The sequence below is a fragment of the Pleurodeles waltl genome, chromosome 1_2, assembly GCF_031143425.1.
Source record: "Pleurodeles waltl isolate 20211129_DDA chromosome 1_2, aPleWal1.hap1.20221129, whole genome shotgun sequence".
NCBI lineage: Eukaryota > Metazoa > Chordata > Amphibia > Caudata > Salamandridae > Pleurodeles > Pleurodeles waltl.
In genome coordinates, this window is record NC_090437.1 from 646210287 (window position 1) to 646235600 (window position 25314).

Sequence of the window (25314 nt, forward strand, 5' to 3'; positions counted from 1 at the left end):
AATAGTTTACTGCTTTTGCAAGAAATATAATGAACACTTTCAGCACGATTATTCACCCCTTTGGCTTGAGGTTTCAGTAATAACACTCAGTATTTCTGGTTGAATGGTTCATCCTAGGAGCTCCTGGCAAGTCCTGAATACTCCTGGTAGGACTCTGATTGAATCCCAGATAGTCGTCATCAGGCAGGCAGGCAGGCAGGTGCTCCCCCCCCCCCACACACACAAAGCCCTCAGGCAAACCCCCTATTTCCTCGGGGGGAGAGAAAGACAACGAGGCATACGCTGCTGGAGACTGCCACCTCCAACGTAATTCTGCAGCAGACGGGGAACCAGAGCAGTGCTTAATTTGTGCTCGTTGTTTCCGGTGCTGAGCACCGGCACTTATTTTTCAGGGCCGGGGCTTATTCTTCTGCCTCAAGCATGTGCTGCGAGCAAAAGACACATTTGGGAAAGACGGAGGAAGAGAAAAACGAAAAAGCGTCACAAAGAAAGAAAGCAGAAAGCTGCTAGACTGCGCTGAAGGGACGGTGAGTTGCTTTATATAAAGAGGCCCGAGATGGCTTCAGGGTTACGCTGCCTCAGTATTCCCTGCTCGCACATTTAAATGCAGCAGCCGTGTGTTTCAGAGGAGGGATTTGAGCACCGGCACGTTTTAATTTACAAATTAAGCACTGAACCAGCGCAAACTGGAAGTGTGCTGACAAGCCAACAAAGCAAGCTGCACCCAGTCCTAGCTTAGCCTCTCTCGTGGATGCTGGGCCCCGCCCTGTCATGCGGTCCCTACGCCTCAGCTCTCCCGCAAGTCTGCGGCACACCTACCAGGCACGCATGACAAAATGCCCTGTCGGAGCGGCCGTGGACGCTCTCACTTCCCCTCTTTGCTTGCTTCTGCCAGCCACTCTACCAGCCCGTCCGCCGGTAAGCAGGTGGGGCCGAAATGTGCAAGGGGGGGGGGGGGGGGGAGTTGTCGGAAATCCCTTCCTGGACCCCCTCACACTTTAAAACACTCAACAGTCACCTCAGGTAATCCGGTCCGGATTCCTCTCTCTTGAGGGTTGTAGCAACGGGTGTTGCGTGTAGACAGATGGACCGATACGCGGCCTGAGGCAGAGCTCCAAGCTGCTCGGCCCTGCTCTGCCTCTCTACTCGGCATCTGACGTCAGCACTCCAATATCACAAACGGCATTTTTGTCCAAAATAAATATTTGTATTTCATAGTTCAACTTGTGTTCTTTTAGAAACTGGCAAGGCGATGTTTGGTTACAAAATGCAAACTTATTTTATTTCCAAAACATGTTTAAAGTTGTAATTTAGGTTGTGTTTGTTGATTCTGGTAAACTGGTGCCAGAGCCGCTGGTTGTTATGGCTTTTATTTTCTAAATCACTTTAAGACATTTTTCATCAACAGTAATACTGTTTATGATGCTACATTGTCAGCTGAGGCCTCAACTGTAAGAATAAAGTAACCTGCTTGCTGCCTCCACCAGTGGATTCTGGGTAACCCGAGCAGTAGCACTGCTATGTGAGGCTGCAAGATCCGCCTAGCTCTGCAGTATAAGCCTTAAACGTTTTATAACTAACTACTGACTCGTCCACCCAGACAATTTTAGGTAGAATCTGTTTGGACATGAAGAACAAAGGATTAGGAACAATAAAAAGGCTCGCCTTTTATAATGCAAGTGCCAACTTTGGCAATGCTGGTTTCTATCGCATTGATTAAAAAAGGTAAAAAAGATCAAAATGCTGGCGGAAAGGCAAGCAGATGGACTGTTTCTATACTTTGTAAATGAAGTGGTTTATTTTTCAAACGCTTGTCGCAGGCACTCTGAACACAGTTTAAAAAGAATAAGAAGGTGTCAGAACTTAATGGGAAATGATTAATTTAAAGGAAAACAATTGGCATTGCCTATTTTACTTCACACAGGTCTCTATGTCTGCACCAGCATGGAAGAACTTAAATTCATGTTTTAATAATAGTGATAGTTTCCACACTTACTCCACAAAAGTAAATGTTTGTTAATGCTTAAAAGGGGTCGTGTAACTCAATAATTTTAAGGGTTGTTTTATTGACCTCAGAAGGATGAAGTGCTGGGTTGTCTATACCAGGATTCGAACCTACAAAGCAGTTTACACAAAGATCTCTGCAATGTTCTCAAGAATACCTGATAGACCGGAGAAATTAGTTCCTCGATGTGTGTGACTTACAAGGGCCTCTTTAAGAAGCTATTTGTTTTGCAAATCATTGCCACCGGGTTGGTTAAACTAATGATTTAATTTGAAACAAATCAAAACTACAACTACCAGAATGCACTGGCTTTCTAAACGAAAACTAAGTACTTAAAACTTGCTATCACTGTGACACGAGTCATCCGGTCACTCCCTTTTCTTTTACAATTGTATGTTTTCAAGTGTTATTTCAATGGAAGCACATGGATTGAACCAAGACTACAAATCCCAGAATGCAATAAATTGCAAACCAAAACCCGACGACTGGAGTTTTGATTACTTGACAAGAAGGAGCCATCTGGTAACATTAATTAGTGTATGCAACCAGTAAAATAATTCAGAGGGTTAATGCATCTGCTATATGCATGTTCAGGCCACTCACTGATTGCAGGTGTAAGCGTTAGGTAAAGCAGCTATTTACTACGGAGCTCACTCTGTCCCATGCGCGAGACAATCGGACAAGATTTTATTATTTTTTGACCGGCACCTGGGCAACAGCATGTCTTCCAGTCAGTCCCTATTTTTCAATCAATAACACTAAACATTCTGTGCATACTGTAGGTCTATTCTTTTCAACTACAAATCCCAATATGCTCGAGGATTTTGGTTGTGAAGCAGGATTGGGTACCCCGATATACATGGTTCAAATTGAGAACATAATTTACATTCTAGTAATCCTAATCCTACACTCTCAATGGGGACATTGAAACTACAAGTGGCAAAATGCAAAGTGGTATGGGCTCCTGGTAGGAGTCTTGTAAAACTCACATTAAACACAGTTAGCTATGACTGTGTTGTAATTATGATTCAGACAGCAATCCTGCCAATGCTGCCGTGGGGCACAGTACCATGTGATATTTCAATCCAGTCCTGGCTTTGAGCCCGCTAACTCCATGTGAGTCTTGTGATCTCTAATGCTTTAGCCTGAAACCCAAGTGACTCATGTAGTCGTCAGTAGGTTTGGGAGTTAGTCATGGTTCATAGCCTCTGGGCAGGGAGAGACAGACTGAAAGTGAACCAGTTTGGTATAAATCCTTTTCTATCAGCATTTCACAACTGAGGAGCCTTGGACGTCATTTAGGGGGCGTTGCTGCGACCTCTGGCTTGCCCCTTGATACGCCCAGCACTGCCTTTTGTGACCCCCCTAGCCTCAGAGGTGGCAAAATCAGTGCTAGGAACACAGCTCAGCTCCAATCTCCTAGTTTTCGGTTATTTTGTATTACAATAATAGTGAATCATTTTTTATTATTCACCATTAGTATAATAAACAAGCATTTGCAATGCAATCAGTCTCGCATTTGTGAAAGTTAGAGCTACTGGCATTGTAAATAACAATTTTGTTTACCTATGTGTTTTGGTTTGGAGTGTAGTGAATGTATGCCAGGTGCCACAGCAACCTTCCCAGGCCTGTCGCTGCAGGACAGGGGACACAACAAGGCTGCCATCTTGGGTGTGTTTCTGCCTCATTCCTACACACAGGCTGTGATATTATACACAGAGTTCAGAGGGTGATGGGGAAGAGCTCTGCACCTGTGTCCGCAACTGTGGGGGGTATTCGAGGTAGGGCGTCTTCATACAGGAAGCAGTACTATTCGAGCCCTGTTTTAGACAGCGCTTTCGATAGACCCATCTGCAAGGTCGCAGTAGCTGTGAGAGGACTATCAAAGCCATAACACCTGTGAATTCTGAGAGGAGGAAGTGATGGAGTTTGCTCCACTTTTGTGACCTATGATATGCTATTTCTCCCCCTGTGGTTTCCTTGTGTTAGCTTCTTTGCGCTGTAGGGTTAGAAAAATGGCTGCCTGTACTAACTGAACTCTATTTGAAGAGGCCCAGTTTATATCCAAAGGCTGGATGGTTTTTGCTATCAAGCTTGAGGCTGTGAAGTGCTTGGGTCAGGATTCACGAATCCTTTTCCATCATTTTGGAGACAATATCTTTTGCCATCATCTTGCCTAGAACTAACCTATGTGCTTGCTTGGTGAACCTCTCAAGGTTATCAATAGCTTGTGCTATCGCCTAGTGTTAAGCTTTACTCAAGTCAGTTGGGTAATGCACCCACTGCAGAGGTCTTGACAGAATGAGAATGACACAGATTACAATCCTCACATAGCCTTTTCACCTCTTCATCTCTGCAAGGGTGATGTAAATGAATTATGATGATTTTGTTAAGAATGGCACCTGCTTTGCAGTGCTATGAAATGACAGAACCTGTATTACCAAGAGCTACATAAAAAAACAAGTTATTCCGTGATTACCCCAACATGCACCAGAGAAAGGGGACAGGATGTGGCGTAAGGGTTAGAAGTTGCCGACTTTGGAGATTGGGAACATGGTTCAAGTCTCAGCACTGACTCAACATCCTGTGGTTGTGAACAAATCACTTAATCTCCCCTTGATACCAAAAATGAATGAGTTCTTGTGTAATTTAACCGGTGCTCATGTAAAGCGCTGTAATACCTTTATATCGAGTTCACGCCAACTATTTGAAGAGGCCCAATTTACGTCCAAAGGCTAGATTTTTTTTGCTATCAAGCTTGAGGCCATGAAGTGCTTCAGTGCAGAGTCATGACTTCTTTCCCACCATTTTGGAGACAACACCTTTTTTGTCATCTTCTTGCCTAGAACTAACCTATGTGCTTGGTTGGCGACCCTCCGGAGGTTATCAAGTGCACGTGCTATTGCCTAGTGTTAAGCTCTACTCAAGTCAGTTAGTTAGTGCACAAACTGCAGAAGTCTTGACAGCCCCAACACGCACCAGACAAAAACCCCTAGGGGAGAAGATGTGGCATAAGGGCCAGAACTGCCGACTTTGAAGCTGGGGAACACTGTTCGAGTCTCTGCGCCAGCTCAACCGCTTGTGATTTTGGGAAAATCACTTAATCTCTCCTTGCTACTAACAATGAATGTGTTCTTGTGTAATGTAACTGGTGCCATGTAAAGCGCTGTAGTACCTTTGTATCGAGTTCACACAATATAAAACTGCAAAAAAAAAAAAAACGCTCTAATACCTTCATGTCAAGCTTGTGCTACATAAAAACTGCAAAACAATAAATAAATAAAAAAGACCCTGCACACATCGCATAGAAACAGCAAGATTCCCGAAAACAAGGAAGAGGAAGAAACAACATACGGCCACTCAGCGCGAAGCATTAAGGCTAAAGAAATAAATAGTGTATCAGACTAAGGTACATGGTGAACGTGTAATAATCCATGTAACAGGGTCAGTATCTAAGGTGGTAACAAACCAGCCTCAAGGCAGGACAAACATAAAGCATTTAGCAACAACATCAAAAGATTTTTGAAAGGCAGGCCCAGGAACCAGTGAAAGTGATGGGTGTGAGATGGGCATGGTTATAGCCCACAGAATAGGTTACAACATGTGCACTGCCATGCTTGACCTAAAAATGGAGTACAATCAGCTGCAATAACCTTCCTTGGCAACTGAGGTAAGAAATTCTGTTAAACATATGTTGTGCGTGTGCTTGCGTTTAAGAGTGTGTTTATGTGAGAGCTAGTGTGCATATGTGTGAATGAGTGTGTACTTGTAAGCAGGTTTGTGTGAGTGAAGGTAAAAGTCAAATGGTGTGTGATGTCATTTCATCTACCCCTGGCATTCTGGTGAATTGACGTTCATGGTGCTGGTCTCAGTTTTCTCAAGTACAAATCCTTCACACAGGCAAAACGTTGCACATTTATTTGTACTCACAGCAAAGAAGGCTGAACAAAGAATGGGAGCAGAATAAGAACCTGTATTACCTCTGCCTGCCACAGGTGCTCACTGGAGAGTGAGGCAAGGAAGCCTGTATTCAGGGGTTTATCTTCATAGCATATTATGTGGTGTCCCACCACTCTAATAAAGGCATTTTCTTATTGCAAGTTGGGCCTGATGATGTCTTTTAGGTTTTCAATGCCCAGAGACAGGTCTGAAGGAATTAAAACATTTAGAGACCCTGCAACTAGCTTATAAGAAGTATGATAAATTGCACATGCTTGAGTTCTGTGAGAGGAGGGAAGTCATAATCATTCAGCTTTGGCATAACAATAAGAGAGTTAGTAAAACAAAACGTGGAGAGACCCTAGATGCCCGTTTACTGCTGGGACGTGGCTTTCTTTTGGCAAGCTGCAGTTGATTCATTTCTGAAATCATGCAATAGGATTGGCATCTATATCATTATGCCACACAAATGGGGTTCATAGGTTATTAAAAGTTTAACGTTTTCAAGTCATGTGCTTTTCCAATGCTGGTTAAAAATACTGTGAACTTGCTTCATGGGTTCAACCCATATATGTCACTAAAGTATTTTGTCATGGTCTGGTTGGGTTGTGCTATTCCATAACGGCTTGTCGTGGTGTGGAACAAATGTAATGATGTTATCCAAGAAAGTTTGCAACGTAGGAAATTCTCCTTAGTGTGGCTATGCTGTGGTGCTCTTCTGCTCCATCCTTATATCTGTAGACTTACGCAGTCTCAATTGTTCTCAGCCTTTCGAGTCTTTAAGGAGGGTGAAAATATAGTTCTTCTGGGGAGAGGGAGGGTGAACACATTAACCCAATGGAGCTATATTTATCATATACATTGTGAGACAGTGTTAATGGCAAGCCAGAACACTGGTGTACAGTAGGGACCTTGCTTGTCTGGAGGGTAAACAGGAGTAAATGAAGTATTGATAATCTACAAATGAGAGTGTGTTTCGAGGTATTGTGTATTATATGGGGGAGTTGATGCATTTATTGATCAAGCTAGCTCATTGGCATTGAAATCTGTGAGTTGCAGACTATACAAAGACCACTGCAGCTGGCACTTTACTTCCTGAGCTATCTCATTGAGTGTGACCCCCATAACTTGGAGGTGACACAGTATCTAAGTTATGTACTCTACACATGAATCTATATCTTGACAGCTGTCCAACAGATCTTTATATACAATAGATAGATACCTCATTTGTTTGATAGGTCTGATGCTTTAAGAATAATATCCACCCTCCCACTAGTATCTTTAAGATTCTCTCAACGATTTAGAAAACCCTCTTCACTCATAATAAGACTCTATTCAGCAGTCTAAACTACCGAATGGAGATTAGTAGAACCTTTCAAATCTGAAGGGTGGGGAGATCATTTAAACAAGGATAGAAGGATACGTCCTCACTAGGCAAATTAACAAGTAGCAAATGGAGCATCCCTCAGGAGTAAGAGACACTAGCAAGCGGGGAATGTTATGTGCCACACCTATAAACCACCCCTAAGGAAGTGAGAAAAGGAAAACTTTTTTTTTTTTTTAAATACCCCTCACTCACTATAATAGTGTCATTCTTCATCATCGGGTTAACTCTGACTCCTAAAGGTGAGGGTGCTCAGCCTTTTTCCAGGGAGCTCTTTAAAGAAAATTAACTAAAGGGCATAACTTATAGATAAAAATTCCTCATCGAATCCCAAGGTTTCCTTTTATAAGTGCGGTGGATAGTAAAGATTAACACAATAATACATTTGGGGTTCTAAGATATAATGGTCTTATGACCCTAGATTCACCAGTTTCACCAACATGTATCAGTCCTACACCAGTGGCCTATGTAGGTCTTGGGCTTTCGTCAGGGTGGGTTTGTATTTTGACATGAACTTGTGCGGCATGCAAAACAACTCAAAGCATGCACAGACAGTGTAATACTATCCACTCAGGAGTATACCTGTAAACACAAATAACATGATATAAGATAACTAGCGCAGTGTGGTTTCTCAATTGTGACACGCACACCTCCCCAATGTCCATGCATATTCACATGCTACACATTGTGAACAACTGTTGGCACTCATTGGTGTTGCCTTTATTTTTTAAATCACGCTTCTCAACTGGTGTGCAACACAGAGTCCTTGCGAGCTGCACCCATATGGTAACCCTTTGTTTCACACCTTAATGAACGACTTATACTACTTGGACTGACGTGCCCAACACTGCACACAGACTGTTAGAAATGGGGTCTTTGGTTGGCAGTCAGGATAGCCCCTGTCCAAGCAAGGATGCTGGCTCTAGTCTGGGAAAAGGAGAAACACATCTGGGTGAACCTCTCCCACTCACCCCCTTGGTAGCTTGGCATGAGCAGGCAGGCTTAACTCAGAAGACATGTGCAAAGTATTTGTACCAACACACACAGTAATACAGTGAAACACAACAAAATGGACACCACACCAGTTTAAACAAATAGGCAATATTTATCTAAATCGAACAAGACAAAACAACAAAAATTCAACATACACAAGTTAAAGTATGAATTTTCAAAAGAATACAAGTCTTACTCCATAGAAAACAATGGAAACGTTGATGTTGCACAAAGTACCTGGTTTGCATCAAAAATAAAGCTGCATGGGCAAGTGTGTGTCGGAAAAGTCAGTGATGCGTTCAGTGATGCGTTCGATTCATTCCTCGCAAGGGAGCCCCTGCGTGGTATCTTCTGCAGTCGGGTCAGCGATGCATCGTTTTTCTCCCTCCTAAGAGAGCAATGCATCGATTTCTGGACGGGGCAGCTAGGATCCACACAGGGTCTGGATGACTTTGATGCCCAGGGACGATGCATGGAAAATCCAGTCGGACAGTGTTAGAAAACTGCGCTGCGTGGGGTTTGCGTCGTTATCAGCAGTCGCAAGCAGGTATTGCGTGTCATTTCTCCAGCCGCAGTGCGTCAATCACCTAGCCACGACGCAGGTGGAGCTTTGATTTCCGCCATGAAGCCGGCAGCCGCATTGCAGATGGTGCGTTGAAAATGTCCCCGCAAGGCATTCTGTTTGTGGATTTTCAGCTCTTGTTTCACCAACTGCACCTTTCAAGGGCCCAGGGACTGGATAGGGCACAACTTGGCAAGGTAGGAGTCTCAGCAGAGAGTCCAGGTGCTGGCAGAGGAAGTCTTTGATGGCATTGAGACCTCAAAATAGGAGGCAAGCTCTCTTCAAGCCCTTGGAGATTCTTCTCAAGCAGGAATGCACAACAAAGTCCAGTCTTTGTCCCCTTTCACAGGCAGACGCAGAAACTGCAGGATAGCCCAACAAAGCACAGTCACAGACAGGGGCAGCACTTTTCCTCAGCTCTTCATCTCTTCTCCTTGACAGAGGTCCCTCTGGAATCCAGAAGTGATTCAATTTTCAGGGATTTTGTGTCCAATACTTATACCCCTTTCTGCCTTTGAAGTTGGTAATCTTCAAAGGGAAGTCTCTCTTGTTTGCAAGATCCTGCCTTACCCAGGATAGGCCCAAGGCACACACGAGGGGGTTGGAGTCTGCATTGTGAGAGGGCAGGCACAGCCCATTCAGGTGTAAGTGGCCACTCCTCCCTCTACTAGGCCAGATAGTACATCCAGAGATGCATGCTAAACCCCAGCTCCCTTTGTCTCACTGTCTAGAGGGGATTCACAAACAGCCCAACTGTCAAACTGACCCATACAGGGAATCCACAAACAGGTAGAGTCACAGACTGGTTTAAGCAACAAAATGCTTAATTTCTAAAAGGGGCATTTTCAAACTAACAATCTAAAAACCAAATTCGCTAAAAGATGTATTTTTAAATTGTGAGTTCAGAGACCCCAAACTCCAATATTCTATCTGCTCCCAAAGGGAATATGCACTTTAAAGTTATTTAAAGGCAGCCCCCCATGTTAACATGCGAGAGAGACAGTGAAAACTGAATTTAGCAGTATTTCACTAATAGATCATGTAAAGCACATCCGTACATCTCCCACCTTTAACATCCACTGCACCCTGCCCATCGGGCTACCTAGGGTCTACCTTAGGGGTGCCTTACATGTATAATAAAATGGGAGGGATTAGGCCTGGCAAGTGAGTACACTTGCCAAGTCGACCTGGCAGGTTAAAACTGCAGACACTGCAGTGGCAGGTCTGAGCTATGTTTACAGGGCTACTTAGGTGGGTGGCACAACCAGTGCTGCAGGCCAAATAGTAGCATTTGATTTACAGGCCCTGGGCACCTCTAGTACACTATACTAGGGACTTACTAGTAGTTCAAATATGCCAATCGTGGAAAGCCAATTACACATACATTTTAAATAGGAGCACTTGTACTTTATCACTATTTAGCAGTGGGAAAGTGCCCAGAGTATCAAAAACAGCAAAAACTCGGTCCAGCACAAATCAACAACCTGTGAAGCAGAGGCAAAAATTTAGGGAAGACCACATCAAGGATGCCAAGTCTAACATTGTAGATCCCTAAAAAGGTTTTTTTTGGATACGCACAAATGCAATCTGAGACCGTCTTAAGTAATCAGTAGCACATCTTGTCTTCACCTACTCAACTATGTGGGAACGTCTCACCCCACGGGGAGTGAGAGGAGGGGGGGGGGGGTGGCCATGCAGTCAAACCCTGAAAAAAGCATTTAATCACAGTGTCATCATTCAAATCCAATACTTATTTCAGAGTAATTTACAATTCATTTTTAATGTCAAACTGATACTACTGCCAGGAAAAATAAACAAGTAATTAACACGAAATAGGCACTTACTTTGTCAATGGTCCCTATCCTCCTTTTCACCTACTTGGCTCTGCTCTCTCCAGCTTGTTGCGATTGAATGATGGGGGTGCGTGAGTTTTTATTTCCAGGGGGCCAATCGGTTTGGACTGATTGCATCAGCCAAGGACCAATGAGAAGGTAATTGCCCCATTTGTAAGCCTCAATGACAATGAGTATACTGCAGTTGTGTTGCTGTTGTAGCTGGGATGTAATGTTCCTGAGCAATCACATGGCGGGGAGACCACTGTATTCTCATGGCACAATACACACATCCATGTGCGGGCACTCAGGGATGATGCGTTGATCTCTGTGTACCGGAAACATGGGATCTGTAGTCTCCCTAGGCCCTCGCACTGTCAATGGGCCCACAATAAAATCATGTAAAAATACTCTCTGGTGAGGCTAACAAAAATGCTGAGGTTCCTACTATTCCTTATAAAGAATGAAAACAGCTTTATTTCGGTTGTTACAGTTAATAAGGGGACCTACTGGACTTCTGTATCTATTCGTGTTATAAGAAAATATGTATATGCCCGCAAGACTCAAAGGGGTCAATGAACCACTCCCATTGTAGTGCTCAGAAAAACATTTTACTTTGAGATCTTTATCAAAAGTGTTTATGGAGGTCCAGATGAAACTAACATAGGAAAAGTGGATAGGGACTACCTTGTAATCATGTCGTCAAAGAGAAAATACAAAAACTCTTTGGGAACATGTATTGAACATTTTACCAAATGGCACAGCCACTTTCCTGTGTGGACATAAATAATGAAAATAGGAATGGTATGTCAGCCAAACTTTTTCAAACATATAGGAATATGGTCTTAACCCCTTCGCTGCTATGCCTTCCCCCTTCCACAGACCTTGACCAGTATATACATTCTATAATTCCTTGTGATTCTCTCATCATGATGTTACTAATTGTCCCTAATTCTTCGGTTCCCCAGATCATTCCTAGTCCAGATGAGACCCTAACATCTAACACTGGGTCGAAACGTCATTCACAATATTCAAAGACAAACCTAAGATTTTACAAACATTCTAGATAATTTCTCTGGTGTTTCCAAAGTGTATACATTTGATTTGGCTTTGGTTTATAACAATATAACATTTGTTTCACAGTGTGCCACTCCTCTTACTTTTCTTGGTTTTGGCTTCATTCACTTGCAGTCCTGTTGAACAACTCTTCCACTATTCATTTGACTGTGGGTATTTATTGTTTCCATACATTTTGGGCTGATTCTTGGAATTAATTTTATTTGGATGAATAATTATACATACTGGCTGGCCATTCAAGTTATTCACTTTTGGATTTGTTCACAACAGAAGTATTCTCTTCAACTAAAAACTCTGGTATTGATTACCTCAATACAGAATTTCCCTGGTCCATTTCAATATATGTCTAAATGAGATCCATGTGAACGTTTGTCACAAGTTTATGCTTCTAGCCCTGTTCACATGGTCATCTGGGTTGCTCCTGTTGTTTGAATGTATTGCATAATTTCTTAAGCATGTGCATGTATGATGACGTGAGCTCCTGGATGTGTCATATCATTATGCATGTGTACCTATAAAATGAAGCAGGTGCCATTTTCTTTTTATTTTCTGATCAGAGATGGATAGGTGAATAAAAAGAATGAGGGATAAAGCACAAAAGCTCCTGCAACCATTTAGTGCCTGTTGTTCGTCCCACAGATATTGCAAATTAAAATGCATTTTGAAAAAATGGACATGGGGCAACAGAGAAGTAAGTGAGAGAAGAGGAAAATCAGCACACGAGATAGTGCAACACAGATGTGAAGGGGGTTAGAGGCAGGGAGTTTCACAGGGGAGTGGCACACAAGAGAGAACTTGCAACACACGAGGGGATAAAATCACAGAGTTGGTGGGGGAGAAGCACACGAGGGAGAGTGCTGGAAAACACATGCAATCTCATGAAACGCTTAAAAAAAAAAATTAGTTCCCTAAAAATGAGCAGTGGAACAATTGACTCCAGTCAGTGAGAGCAATGGTAAAAAGCATATGCTCTGGTGGAAGGACAAACACAAATGGTAAATAATTGGCAACACAATCGTGTGGGGGGTTAACCTCATTCTAATAGGAAGAATTTGCACCTGCCAGCCGATTTGTATGATCAACAGAAAGTACACAGTGGATACGTGATAGCATTAAATTGAGGCTAACATCCCTTCATCTTCCAAGGATGGAATCACTAGCTCATTGTTGCATTTAATAATTCAAGCACCTCTGCTAGTCTGCTGCGTACTTCAAAAATTGAACAGTTTGGTCTCATTCTTCCTCAAAGATTTCAAACGTTTATAGAATATTGAAAAGGCTGCTGCTCTTTTATCCCTGTACATGTGTGGCGTCTTTGACATGGGCCACTTGATTGGTTAAGGACTGTAGCAGGAAGTTCAGTAACTTGTAGGAACACAGTCTTTGTTTGGGCCCTTAAAGGGAGGCCGGTTAGAGCGAGGCCCAAGCTGAGATAGTCCCACATTGTCCCAGCACAATCTCTCTTTTCGAAAGTAAAATAAAGGGATTTAGCTAACATGCTGACTCAGTAAAATGTGTATGTGTGTCATGGCAAAAAGCGAGCCTGCACGTATTATTGATACATTGTTTGGGTTTATATTATCACGTACAAAGTGCTGGGTGAAGCACTGCATCAGCAGATCAGAAGATCATGAAAACAAGTAATATTTTATAGTTTAGATTAGCAACGTGAATGAAATACAATAAGCTCAGTGTATGAACTGGTGTGTCTTGTGTACATCAAGTCACAGCATTCAGCACTCGGAATATAACAGTGTACAGAAGCTGCTGTCTATTACATCTTTTACCCTGCCCAAAATAATGAAGTACTGATCATTTTTTCGAGGAAATGAGTTCCCGTCGTCTGAACCCAGTCACACACTCTCAGAAGAAGCCTGTCATATCTTCTAACATACAATAAAACAGGCCACAAATTCCCCAGTTACTGTCAGGGTTCCTATCAGTTTGACTAAACTCTACCCTGCGCCTCTGGGAGGCACAGAAGAAGCAGTTTAGGAGGCGCCTGTGTTGTGGAATTCGTATTTATGTGCATCACTAACACGGTGTAGATTGCATTTCTACACTTGCTTACATATGTAAACATTGATATAGTACTGTTGTATTTGAAACACATTCTCTATGATGAGTAGCGGCTTGAGCACCATCTTGTCCAACATGGATGTTACTCCTATCACCCTTGTCCCCCACCCCCTGCACATCTCACTGTCTGTCGCTTCTGAGCCACAAAGAAAAGTAAATTATTATTTATTTCTAATGTCATTGTTCATGCTGCCTTTGAATAATTTCCCCTGTCAGTCACAAAGCTGCAACTGTTCCTCCAAGGTCCTTCTGTAAGATGACTGCATCCTATTTGTTCATAAAACACACTGTTGTTCATGTATCAAATATGTTCTAGCATCCCCGGATAACATTAGCTTATAGCAGCAGAAAAATAATTCATGTAGTGTGATAGTATTTAGGTATTAAGGCGATATGATGCTTACTTTTACTGTACTCTGATTGGCAGATGAAATGATACATTTGTTCAAACCACAGTGATTCTGCAGTTGCGTCATTAATTTCATATGCAAAAATAGTGTATACAATCCCTTGATTTTGGTAATTGTGCCTGAGACGTCCCTGTTCTACCAGGGATGCTATCAGTAATTCTCAGAATTTTTCTGTCTATTTGGGTCTTAGACTAATGTTTTTTCATTATGCATTTCTTTGTATTGCCCTATTCACTGAGAGCCTTTAGGGTACTAACGCTGCATTTCCTTACTGTTTAATTTTGTAATACAATATATTAACTATTCCCCTGATCTACAAGTCAGTTATTGAGTGGGTCAATTTACTTAAGTGACTGCACTTCTGATAGTTTGATGTTTTTGTAGGTGCCTTAACATGCGGACACATTGACCCATCAAGTTGAGGTTTAACACGCCAGCCAATTGTGGGCACGTTAAATGAAGAAAATGTTGGGGTGTCTATTATTTTGGAGTTCCCCAAGCAGGGGCGTAGGAGACAATACATTTCTGGGGGGGACAGGGACAGCCTTGGGGACTTTCAATCAGCCCTATACAAATTGCTCGTTGTTTACGAACTGCAGGCTCCGATAAATATACACAATCATATATATTGGAAGTGAAATAGGGAGAAAGGAAGGCATGTTTTCACAGTCAAAGTATCTTTAATTGTTATTTACATTCACAAAGTAATTAGCTAAAATGTGAAAATAACATGTTGATTAACCTTGCATCTTCATGCACCAAGCAAATAAAGGTAGGAGGGTAAAAAGGAAGAACATACCCTTTGCGCCCCACACCCACCATGCTCTTCGCCTCATGCCAATTGGAACCGCACTGGAGATATCAAAAACGATTACGTACAAGAGTTGTAAACTGTAATCGGAAACCATAGTTCTAATAACACTTCTGCTCCTTTGTGTGATCTTGGGCAGCTCAGCTCCACATCAGTCATAACTAGAAGCATTTCAACTGAAGACGCTCTTAGAGTTACAGGCTTTATGAACATGGATTGTCTAATCTCTGTATAAACTGCAGTCACTAATTTCTCTAGAAACGGCTGTTTGTGATGCACCAAGTCAAGACATTCACTGATTATAAAGAAAAAAGTAACCTATATAGTACAGTGGTTTAGAGGAGGCTGGCCTGGTTTGTATTGGGTACCTATGGTACTTACACCTTATACCAGGTCCAGTTATCCCTTATTAGTGAAATGTAGGGAGTGTCTAGAAGCCAGGCTCTTTAGGGGTAGCTGTAGCCAAGGCTTATCTAGGAGACGTGCAAAGCTCATGCAATACCACTGTAGTCACACAGCACTCACACACATGAAAGAAAATACTCAGTGTTACAAAAATAAAGGTACTTTATTTTAGTGACACAAATGCCAAAAATACCATAGAGACTATACTCCCTTAGGAGGTAAGTAATACACCAACTATATACACTAGTATGTAGCAATAGCAATAAAAAGTTAGAAAAGTGCAATTAGTGAAAATCACAATGGTTAGAAATGGGCCTAGGGTAAACACAAACCATATACTAAGAAAGTAGAATGCGAATGTCGGTTTCCCACCTAGACAAGTGTGGTGTGTAGAGGGGCGCTGGGAGTATTAGAAAACACCAAAGGTAAGTAATAGAACCCACCTCAGAGCCCAGGAAAGCAGGAGTAAATGACAGTAACTTTCCTAGAACACACAAGAACACGAGAAAGAAGATAATGCAAGAACCAGAAGATACTTGAAGACACAAAGGGTAGATTCCTGGACCTAAAGACCTGTGGAAGAATGGGACTAGGTCCAAGAAGCACAGAAGAGTCCAGGGAGGACAGGAGCCCCTGCTAACCCGAATCAAGGTGCAAAAGAAGAACCACTGGTGAAGAACAACAGTCAGTACTGCACCCAAGAAGATGGATGCGGGTTCCTGGTTGGTGCAGATGATATCCCACACCGGATGGATGATTGCAGTCTGGTTGCGTCGCTGGATTCTGCCAACAAACCTTGGCACACGCAAAGCTCACGGTTAGCGGAAAATGGCACTGCCTGGGACCAGGAGGGACCTGGTGGACTCTACCCAGGAGGAGGAGTCAGATGGGGCTCTCAGCAACTCAGAGAGTCCACAGAAGACCAGCCAGTGCACACAGGAGTCCTCCAGCACAGGGACAAAGGAGTTGCAAAAGGAGGCCCACGCAGCACAAAAACAAAGGATCCCACACCGCCAGAGAACCGCTCAGGAAGCTGTGCATTGCCGGAAGGAGTGCTGGGGGCCAGAATTACATTGTGCACAAAGAATTTCATAGAAGGATGCCAACAAGCCTTGGCAACTGAAAAACACGTGGTGAACAGGGTTACTGTCTTGCGTGGGAAGGCAAGCTCTTACCTCCACCAAAGTTGGACAGTAGGACGTCAGGACCATCGGGACCACTTCAGTCCACCACCCGTGATGTAGGATCCATGCAACTCAACAGGAGAGGGGACCCAAGCAGATGGTCGTCGTTGAAGAGAGGTGCCTGCTGAAGCAGGGGAGTGACTCCTTCACTCCAAGGGAGATTTGTTCATTCTTCTGGTGCAGGCTGAAGACAGGCTGTCCTCTGAGGATGCACGACCAGGAAACAGTTGCATATGCTGGCAAGAGCTGAAGATACAATGTTGCAGAAGTCGTCTTTGCTTCGTTGTTGCAGTTTGTGGAGTTCATGGAGGGTCCAGATGCAGTTTCTTCGGTGAGAAGGTGAAGTAAAGGATGCAGAGGATTCCTGGTGGAGTCTTGCAATCCGAATCTGAAGAACCTCCCAAAGGAGAGACCCTAAATAGCCATGAAAGGGGGATTGGTCAGCTAAACAGGTAAGCACCTATCAAGGGACGGCTCAGACACCACCTGCTGGCGCTGCCCACTCAGATGCTCCCAGAGCTTGCTGCCAACTTGGAATCCAAGATGGCAAAACACAGGGACCCTCTGGAGGAGCTATGAGCACCACACCTGGGGTGGTGATGGACAGGGGAGTGGTCACTCCCCTTTCCTTTGTCCAGTTTCGTGCCAGAGCAGGGACAGGGGGTACCTGAACCGGTGTAGACTGGATTATGCAAGGAGGGCACCAAATGTGCCCTTCAAAGCATTTCCAGTGGCCTGGGGAAGGAAGCTATCCCTCCCAAGCCTGTAACTCCTATTTCCAAAGGGAGAGGGTGTAACACCCCTCTCCCAAAGGAAATCCTTTGTTCTGCCTTCATGGGCTTGAGCTTCTCAAGCAACAGGAGGGCAACAACCTGTCCGAGAGGTGGCAGCAGCTGGGCCTGCCTGGAAAACCTCAGAAGGCTGGAATGGCAATACTGGGGGTCCTCTAAGGAGCCCCCAGAGTGCATAAAATCATACAACCAATGCTTGCAAAAGCCTTGGGTTATGATTCCAACATGTTTGATACTAAACATACTTATGTTCTGAGTTACCATTATGTAGCTGGGAATAGGTAGTGACCTATTTCAAGTACATGTGTAAAATGGCATCCCGCACTCAGGAAGTCTGGGAAAATGGTCCTGGAGGTCGTGGGGGCACCTCTGCTAGTGCAGGGGTGCCCTCACACACAGTTACTCTGCACCCTGCCCTCAGGGCTGGAGGGCCTGCTATAGGGGTGACTTATAAGTGACCTGGTGCAGTGCAACTGGCAGTGAAAGAGTGCATGCACCTTTTCACGCAGGCTGCAATAGCAGTCCTGCAGAAGCCTTTGCATGGGCTCCCTATGGGTGGCAAAAGAAATGCTGCAGCCCATATGGATCTCCTGGAACCCCAATGCCCTGGGTACCTAAGTACCATATACTAGGGACTTATAAGGGGGCACCAATATGCCAATTTTGGGTGAAATACTGGGTTACCAGTATGCAAAAACCATAATTTAAGGGAGAGAGCATAACTACTGGGGTCCTGATTAGCAGGATCCCAGTAGACACACGCAAACACACTGGCAAACAGGCCAAATGTGGGGGTAATCAAGCTGGAAAGAGGCTACTTTCCTACAAGGTTAGCATCCACAACAATGATTTACAAGCTTTTATACACCGACTTTTACATGAATGACTCAAATAGTGAATCAAGAAGTCATTAGCTCATAGTACCTATGCTAATGCCAACTTATGTACAATATCACAAATTCAAGTCAAGGTACTTTGACCGACAATATTTTGATCCCCTAGACAAGTATCAGGATCATACTAAGCCTTCGTTAAGCTTGAGTTAAAAGGGTTACAGAGTGCTTGTAACCATAACGGCGAAGATAAATCGGACTCACGTCTCATATGAGTGAGAAGGCAATCAATGGAGATCTGAATCTCTAATCAAGCCCCAATGCCATAAAGTAGTATTAGAGTGGAGTAGTGTCACAGTGTAATAGAGTGTCATAGAGTGGAGTGGCAGAGTGTCGTAGAGTGGAAAGGCATAAAGAAGAGTGAACTGGAGTAGAGTGAAGTAAAGTAACGTGAACTAGCATAGAGAAAGTTGGGTAGAGTGTCGTTGAGCACAGTACATTGTTGTATATTGGAGTGGCGTAGAGGGTTGTGCAGTGGCATTGAGCAGAGTATCATAGATTGAAGTGGCATAGAGTGGTATGGAGTGGCATACAGTGGAGTAAAGTGGAATGGAGTGGCGTATAGGGAGTTGTGTAGGGAGTTACAGAGTGGAGAAATTGTTAGAGTTTAATGGAATAGAGTGTCAGAGTCTAATATCATGGAGTGTAATGTCATAGTGAAGTGTCATAGAGTGGAGTTGGGTGGTCTAGAGTGAAGTGGCATAGAGTACAGTGGTGCAAACTAAATTGGTGTAGAGTGTAGTGGTATAGAGTGCATTGGTTTTGAGTAAAGTGGTGTAGAGTGCATTGGCGAATACTGCACTGGTTTAGCGTACAGTGCAGTAGCGTGGAGTGGTGAAGAGTAGAGGGGAGCACAGAATAGATTGCAGTGGTTCAGAGTACTGTGTCATAGAGTGATGCGGTGCATGGTAGAGTGGAGTGGTGCAAGGTAGAGTAGACTAGTGTAGAGTGCAGTGGTGGAGTGCAGTGATGCTGAGTAGAGTGGCATAGAGTGTAGTGGCATATAGTACGATGGTGTAGAGTGCAGTAGAGTGGCATATAGTTGAGCGGTGCAGAGTAGAGTGCCGTGGTGCAGAGTAGAGAGGAGTATAGTTCAGTGGCAGAGTGCAGTGTTGCAGAGTAGAGTGTCAAAGGGCAGTGGTGTAGAGTAGAGTGGCATAGAATGCATTGGTGTAGGCTGCAGTGATGCAGAGTAGAGAAGAGTGGCTTAGAGTACAGAGGTGCAGAGTAGATTAGAGTTGCATAGAGTGCCGTGGCATAGAGTAGATTGCTGCAGAGTACAGTATAGTGGTGAAGAGTAGATTGTTGCAGAGTGGAGCATAGTGATGTAGAGTGCAGTAGCATAGAGCGGTGCAGAGCAGATTGGAGTGGTGCAGGGAACATTGGCGTGGTGCAAAATAGATTAGACTGGCATAGCATAGAGTAGAGTTGCGTAGATTGCAGTGGCATAGAGGAGATGATTTCAAAGTAGAGTGAAGTGCCCTACAGTGGAGTGGTGTAGAGTAGATTACAGTGCAGTGGTGCAGAAAAGAGTGCAGTGGGACAGAGCACAGTGGCATTGAGTGCAGTGGTGCAGAGTAGAGTGGCGTGGAGTTCAGTGGCAGAAAGTGCAATGTTGCAGATTAGAGGGTCGCAGAGTACAGTGGTGTATTGTAGAGTGACATAGAGTGCAGTTGCATAGAGTGCTGTGGTGCAGAGTACAGTGGCATTGAAAGCAGTGGAATAGAGTGCTGTGGTGCAGAGTAGATTGGCAGTGGGATAGAGTGCATTGGTTTTGAGTAAAGTGGTGAATAGTGCACTGGCAGAGTGCAGGGGTGTAGTGTACAATGGTTAGAGTAGAATAGCATAGATTGCAGTGGTGTGGAGTTGTACAGCATAGATTGCAGTGGCGTAGAGTAGCACAGAGTGGAGAAAAGGGGTGTAGGGTGCAGTGGCATAGGGTAGATTGTTTCAGAGTAGAGTGAAGAAAAGATAGAGAAAAGATAATATACTTCAATATGCTGAAGTATGTAACGATAACAACAACATAAATAATAACGCTAGGCATAACGGCCCAAAATGAAATATGGCTTCTTCCTGTTAGCCATGCTGTAATCAAGCACTTCATTACCTAGAAAACAAAACATTAAACATAAATGTTAGAAAAATATACCCTTCTCATAGCTAAATTGTTGTGTAAAAATGTAAAATCTGGGCTCAGTCTCGACTTCACTGTTTCACCAACTGGTGTGATCTTAGGCAAATACAAATATTGTGTTTCACAGAGTCTCCTTTCTAGCCTGCAGGCATCACGGTGAGTGGGACTCTGTTCTCTCTTTAGATCTTCCTCATTGATTTGCAGCTCCTCTTGAAGGTATCCTGCAGTGCTCCTCTTCAAGGCAGCAGGTGACAGTAATCATCCAAAACTCTTTTCTCCTCCTGTGCCCTTTGTTCTTATGAGCACCCTTAGAACAGGACAAAAGGGCAGAGGGCGCAGGGGGCCTCCTGACTCACCTTCCTTTGGTTACCATCAGCTTGGAGGATTTGTCTGTACAGGGCTATCGTAAGTAGCGCTTTTGTGCGCTAATGGCCCTCTGAATGACAGATGTGAGAGGGGAAATTATTGTGTCCCCTTGTCCCCCCCACCTTCGTCCCCCGTGATCCCCACCCTCCAAAATCTGGGGGGGATACATCCCCCGCGTCCCCCACACTTCCTACGCCCATGTCCCCAAGCCCACATCAGAAGGAATGGAATATCAAGAACTGGCCTCTGCACAGGGGTGATACGCAGTAGTCGTAAGATAGCTCAAGTGGCTCTACGCTTGCTGCAGAGGTCTGTGTGTAAAGCAGCAGGTCATATATTTAAAATATGCAGGCCTGACACAGCCTTTCATGTTTCCAGCTACAAAAAATGCAGATGCCTATATTGTCTTGCGAAAAAAAAAACATAATATTCTCCCTCTAGAAATATTCAAACTCCCTTTTACTGAGGCCAACTTTCAGTTAAAGATCAAGCTTGCACATGTTTTTGCGCCACATATGTCCGCAGCACCTATGGTCTGGACCGGAGAAAAGTGAACTCCATTGGAGGTGGGGGTGGCTTCGCGGGGGGCAATAGTCAGAGAGCTGAAAAGCCAAACCCAAGTTGCATGTATACCACCCACTTCTTTTGCTTAGCCACAATTTCTAGGCTGGTTTAATAAAATTTAAACCACTAAAAATAAGAAATTGGCATCTGTGCAATAGTGCAGGGTGAAAACCGCTTTCTATAACAATTTACGCTGCTAAAATAAACTACCATCATGATAACTATGCCAGGCATCATTTCCTTAAGTTGAGGCCAATAAATTCTTCAAAGTCTATTCAATTAAACATGAACTGTGTTCTTCATTTTAAAATATATAAATAGAACGTGTCTGTTGTACAAACTAGAAATGCACTTACTTTTAAATTCTGTATCTTCCCAGACAGTGACGAATGCGTTCCCATGTGCTGAAAGAGAGATGGCCGGTATCGGATTCTCAGATTTGCCTTTTGCCTGTCACAGTGTTTCTGGAAATAAAATTAATATAATATTTCAAAATCATTTTAAAGACATGATATTTTACATGACAACTGCAATTGTAAAATGTTCACTTAAAAAAAACAGAGAGCACCTTTTGGGAGAGTTCTACAACAAAATAATTCTATGGTAGTGCACATTTATTGCATACATGGCAATAGGCCCGATTCAGGCGGGAGACTCCCTGTTATTGAAAGTAAAAATGCTTTATTTTAGCTGTCTCCTGCCTGAAATTGCCTGTTTCAATAAAAGTCAATGGGGGAAATATATTCTCCTGACTATTGTTTTCATTTCCCACTTTCTTCTTCGAAAATGGAGGCCTGTGTTACTGGGTGCAGATAACTTTAGAATTGTTTTTGTGGACTCAGGCAATATTTAATGAATAGCGCACCCCGGAGCTGCCGTGCAAACCAAACGTTAACCAGCAAAAATACACGTAAAGCGTTTCGGCTGCATCTTGGCCTTCATCACGGGTACCGTTCAAGCAGACATCAGTGTATTTTAAAACAAAAGTAGTTGACATAAGCAACAGCATCAACAGATCCAGTACTCTTAATGGGATACAATTTTGCCGTCTTGGAATGGTGTTGTATGGCATTATTTAAATAACAGAAACGCACATTCAAAATTACAGACACAAAATAGTGCTCTGCAATTGGCAAAATACATAGGGGCATATTTATAATCCCCTAGCATCACCTTGCGCTACCTTAGCGTCATTATTTTTTATGTTAATGTGGCCTAACGAGGCCGAAATCCTTGCACCGTATTTGCATGCATTGCTCCACTCTGTAACCCATTGCACTACATTATGCCTGCACCAGGCATAATGTATGTAAAGGAAGCTTTACACCGTTACGGGGAGCCGAAATAAAACACCATTAATCCCCATGTTTGCAGAGACAAAAAAGATAGTACTTAAAAATGTTGTATTCAAAACATTGTGAATAATGGTTGGTGTACCCAAAGGAGAGTTAAAAGGCACACGCCTGCTTCCTGGCCTCCCCTAAGCACACCCAGGGACCCTTCACCTGCCAGAACTGCAGCCTCACCAGCCTCCAACTCACCAAAACTCCTGCCGAGCCTGACCGCAACTAACTCCGATGCATCCTACTTAACACCCACTCCGCTCACAAACACGCCATTGAACTCTGGGACCTGCTCGACACCTCCACCACGGACGTCACCTTCCTGACGGAGACCTGGATGAACACCTCCTCAGCCCCAGACATCGCCATAGCCATTCCAGATGGCTACAAGATCACCCGCAGGGATTGCACCAACGGAGTCGGAGGTGGAATTGCCATCATCCACAAGAACACCATCAGGGTCACGACCTATACCGACGACACCCTCAGCGCCGCCGAACACCTGCACTTCCAGATCCACACCAACCCCAACACCACCCTCAGAGGAACCCTTATCTACAGACTCCCCGGTCCTCGGCCTCAGTTCTGCGACGCCATCGCCGACCTTGTCAGCAGGCACGCCCTAGTCTCCGTCGTCCGTGGCAACCTTAACTTTCACCTGGAGAATAACAACGATCCCAACACCACCACCCTAATCGACAACCTCGCCACCCTCAGACCCAGACAACTCGTCACTACCCCAACACACTCCGCTGGCCACACACTGGACCCCGTCTTCTCCGCTAGCCCCCACATCACCTTCAGCAAAACCACTGAACTCCCACGGACCGACCATCGCTGCATCCATTTCACCTTCCAGAAACCCACCACGCACCACCGCACCCAACAGATCCCCCGCCGCAACTGGAGCAAAATCAGCAAAGACCAGCTGAACACCAGCCTCGCTCGAAAACCACCCACTGAACCAACCAATCCCGACCTCGCAGCCTGCAACCTCTGGCACTGGATCGACGACTGTGCCAACACCCTCGCCCTGCTCAATAAACCTTCCAACAGAGATGCCAACAAGAGAGCCAGCTGGTTCACCTCAGACCTTCAAGTCTCCAAGCAAACCTGTCGGAAACTGGAGAGAAAGTGGCTCCTTAACAGACTCCGGACAAGAAAGCCTCCTTCAAAGACCGCCTGGACAACAACGCACACAACAGCAGGGAGCTCTTCAACATCGTGAATGAACTCTCCAACCCCAGCTCCAGCACAAATGACATCCCACCTTCACAGGACCTGTGCAACTCCCTCGCCACCTTCTTCCACCACAAGATCACAGACATCCATGACAGCTTCAACAGCCAGACCACCCCGCCAATCACATACTCCTCAGACTCTCCTCCCACTTTCAACTACGACCCCCTGCTGGTCAGGGCCAACTTGAATGAAGACGACACAATCAAAACCATGGGCTCCATCCATTCTGGATCTCCGTCAGACCCATACCCGCACCACACTTTTAACAAAGCAAGCACCACCATCGCACCCCACCTCTGCAAAGTCATCAACATCTCCTTCGAGACCGTGACCTACCCCGAGAGCTGGAAGCATGCTACTCAAGAAACCCAAGGCGGACCCGAGAGACCTCAAGAACTTCCACCCCATCTCCCTTCTCCCATTCCCGGCCAAGGTCATCGAGAAGATCGTCAACAGACAACTGACCCACTACCTTGAAGAAAACAACATCCTGGACCCATCCCAGTCAGGGTTCCGCAGAAACCACAGTACGGAAACCGCCCTCATCGCCGCCACCGACTACATCAGGGCCCTGCTTGACAATGGCGAAACCGCGGCCCTCATCCTCCTGGACTTCTCGGGCGCCTTCGACATAGTCTGCCACTGCATCCTACGCACACGCCTTCACAACGCAGGGATCCGGGACAAGGCTCTGGAGTGGACCACCTCATTTCTCTATGGCAGAACCCAGCTTGTCCACCTCCCCCCTTTCTGCTCCGAAGCCTCCAAGATCATCTGTGGCGTTCCCCAAGGTTCATCCCTCAGCCCTACACTTTTTAACAACTACATGGCCCCGCTCGCCTGCGTCGCCCGACTGCACAACCTCAACATCATCTCCTACGCTGACGACACCAAACTGATCCTCTCCCTCACCAAGGACCCCCTCACCACCAAATCCAACCTCCACGAAGGAATGAAGGCCGTCGCCGAATGGATGAGCAACAGCAAACTGAAGTTGAACTCAGATAAGACGGAGGTCCTCATCTTCGGCGCCAACCCCTCAGCCTGGGACGACTTCTGGTGGCCGACCGCTGTGGGAGCAGCCCCAACACCCACCAACCACGCACGCAACCTGGGCATCATCCTCGACTCAACACTCTCCTTGATCAACCAAGTCAGCGCTGTCTCCTCAACCTGCTTCAACACCCTCAGCATGCTCCGCAGGATCTACAGATGGGTCCCCACAGATACAAGAAGAACAGTCACCCAAGCCCTCGTCAGCAGCAAACATGACTACGGAAACACCCTCTACGCAGGA

General features: G+C 44.7%; 1 protein-coding gene across 1 annotated transcript in view; it reads right to left on the minus strand.

Moving 5' to 3' along the window:
• The window catches only part of MGAT4D (MGAT4 family member D), a 625903-nt gene that overhangs the window by 107143 nt on the left and 493446 nt on the right, over positions 1–25314 (minus strand). The window contains exon 10 of the mRNA XM_069242567.1: positions 21789–21896. Within this exon, the coding sequence (XP_069098668.1) occupies positions 21789–21896 (108 nt within the window). The remainder of the gene's footprint in view (positions 1–21788; positions 21897–25314) is intronic.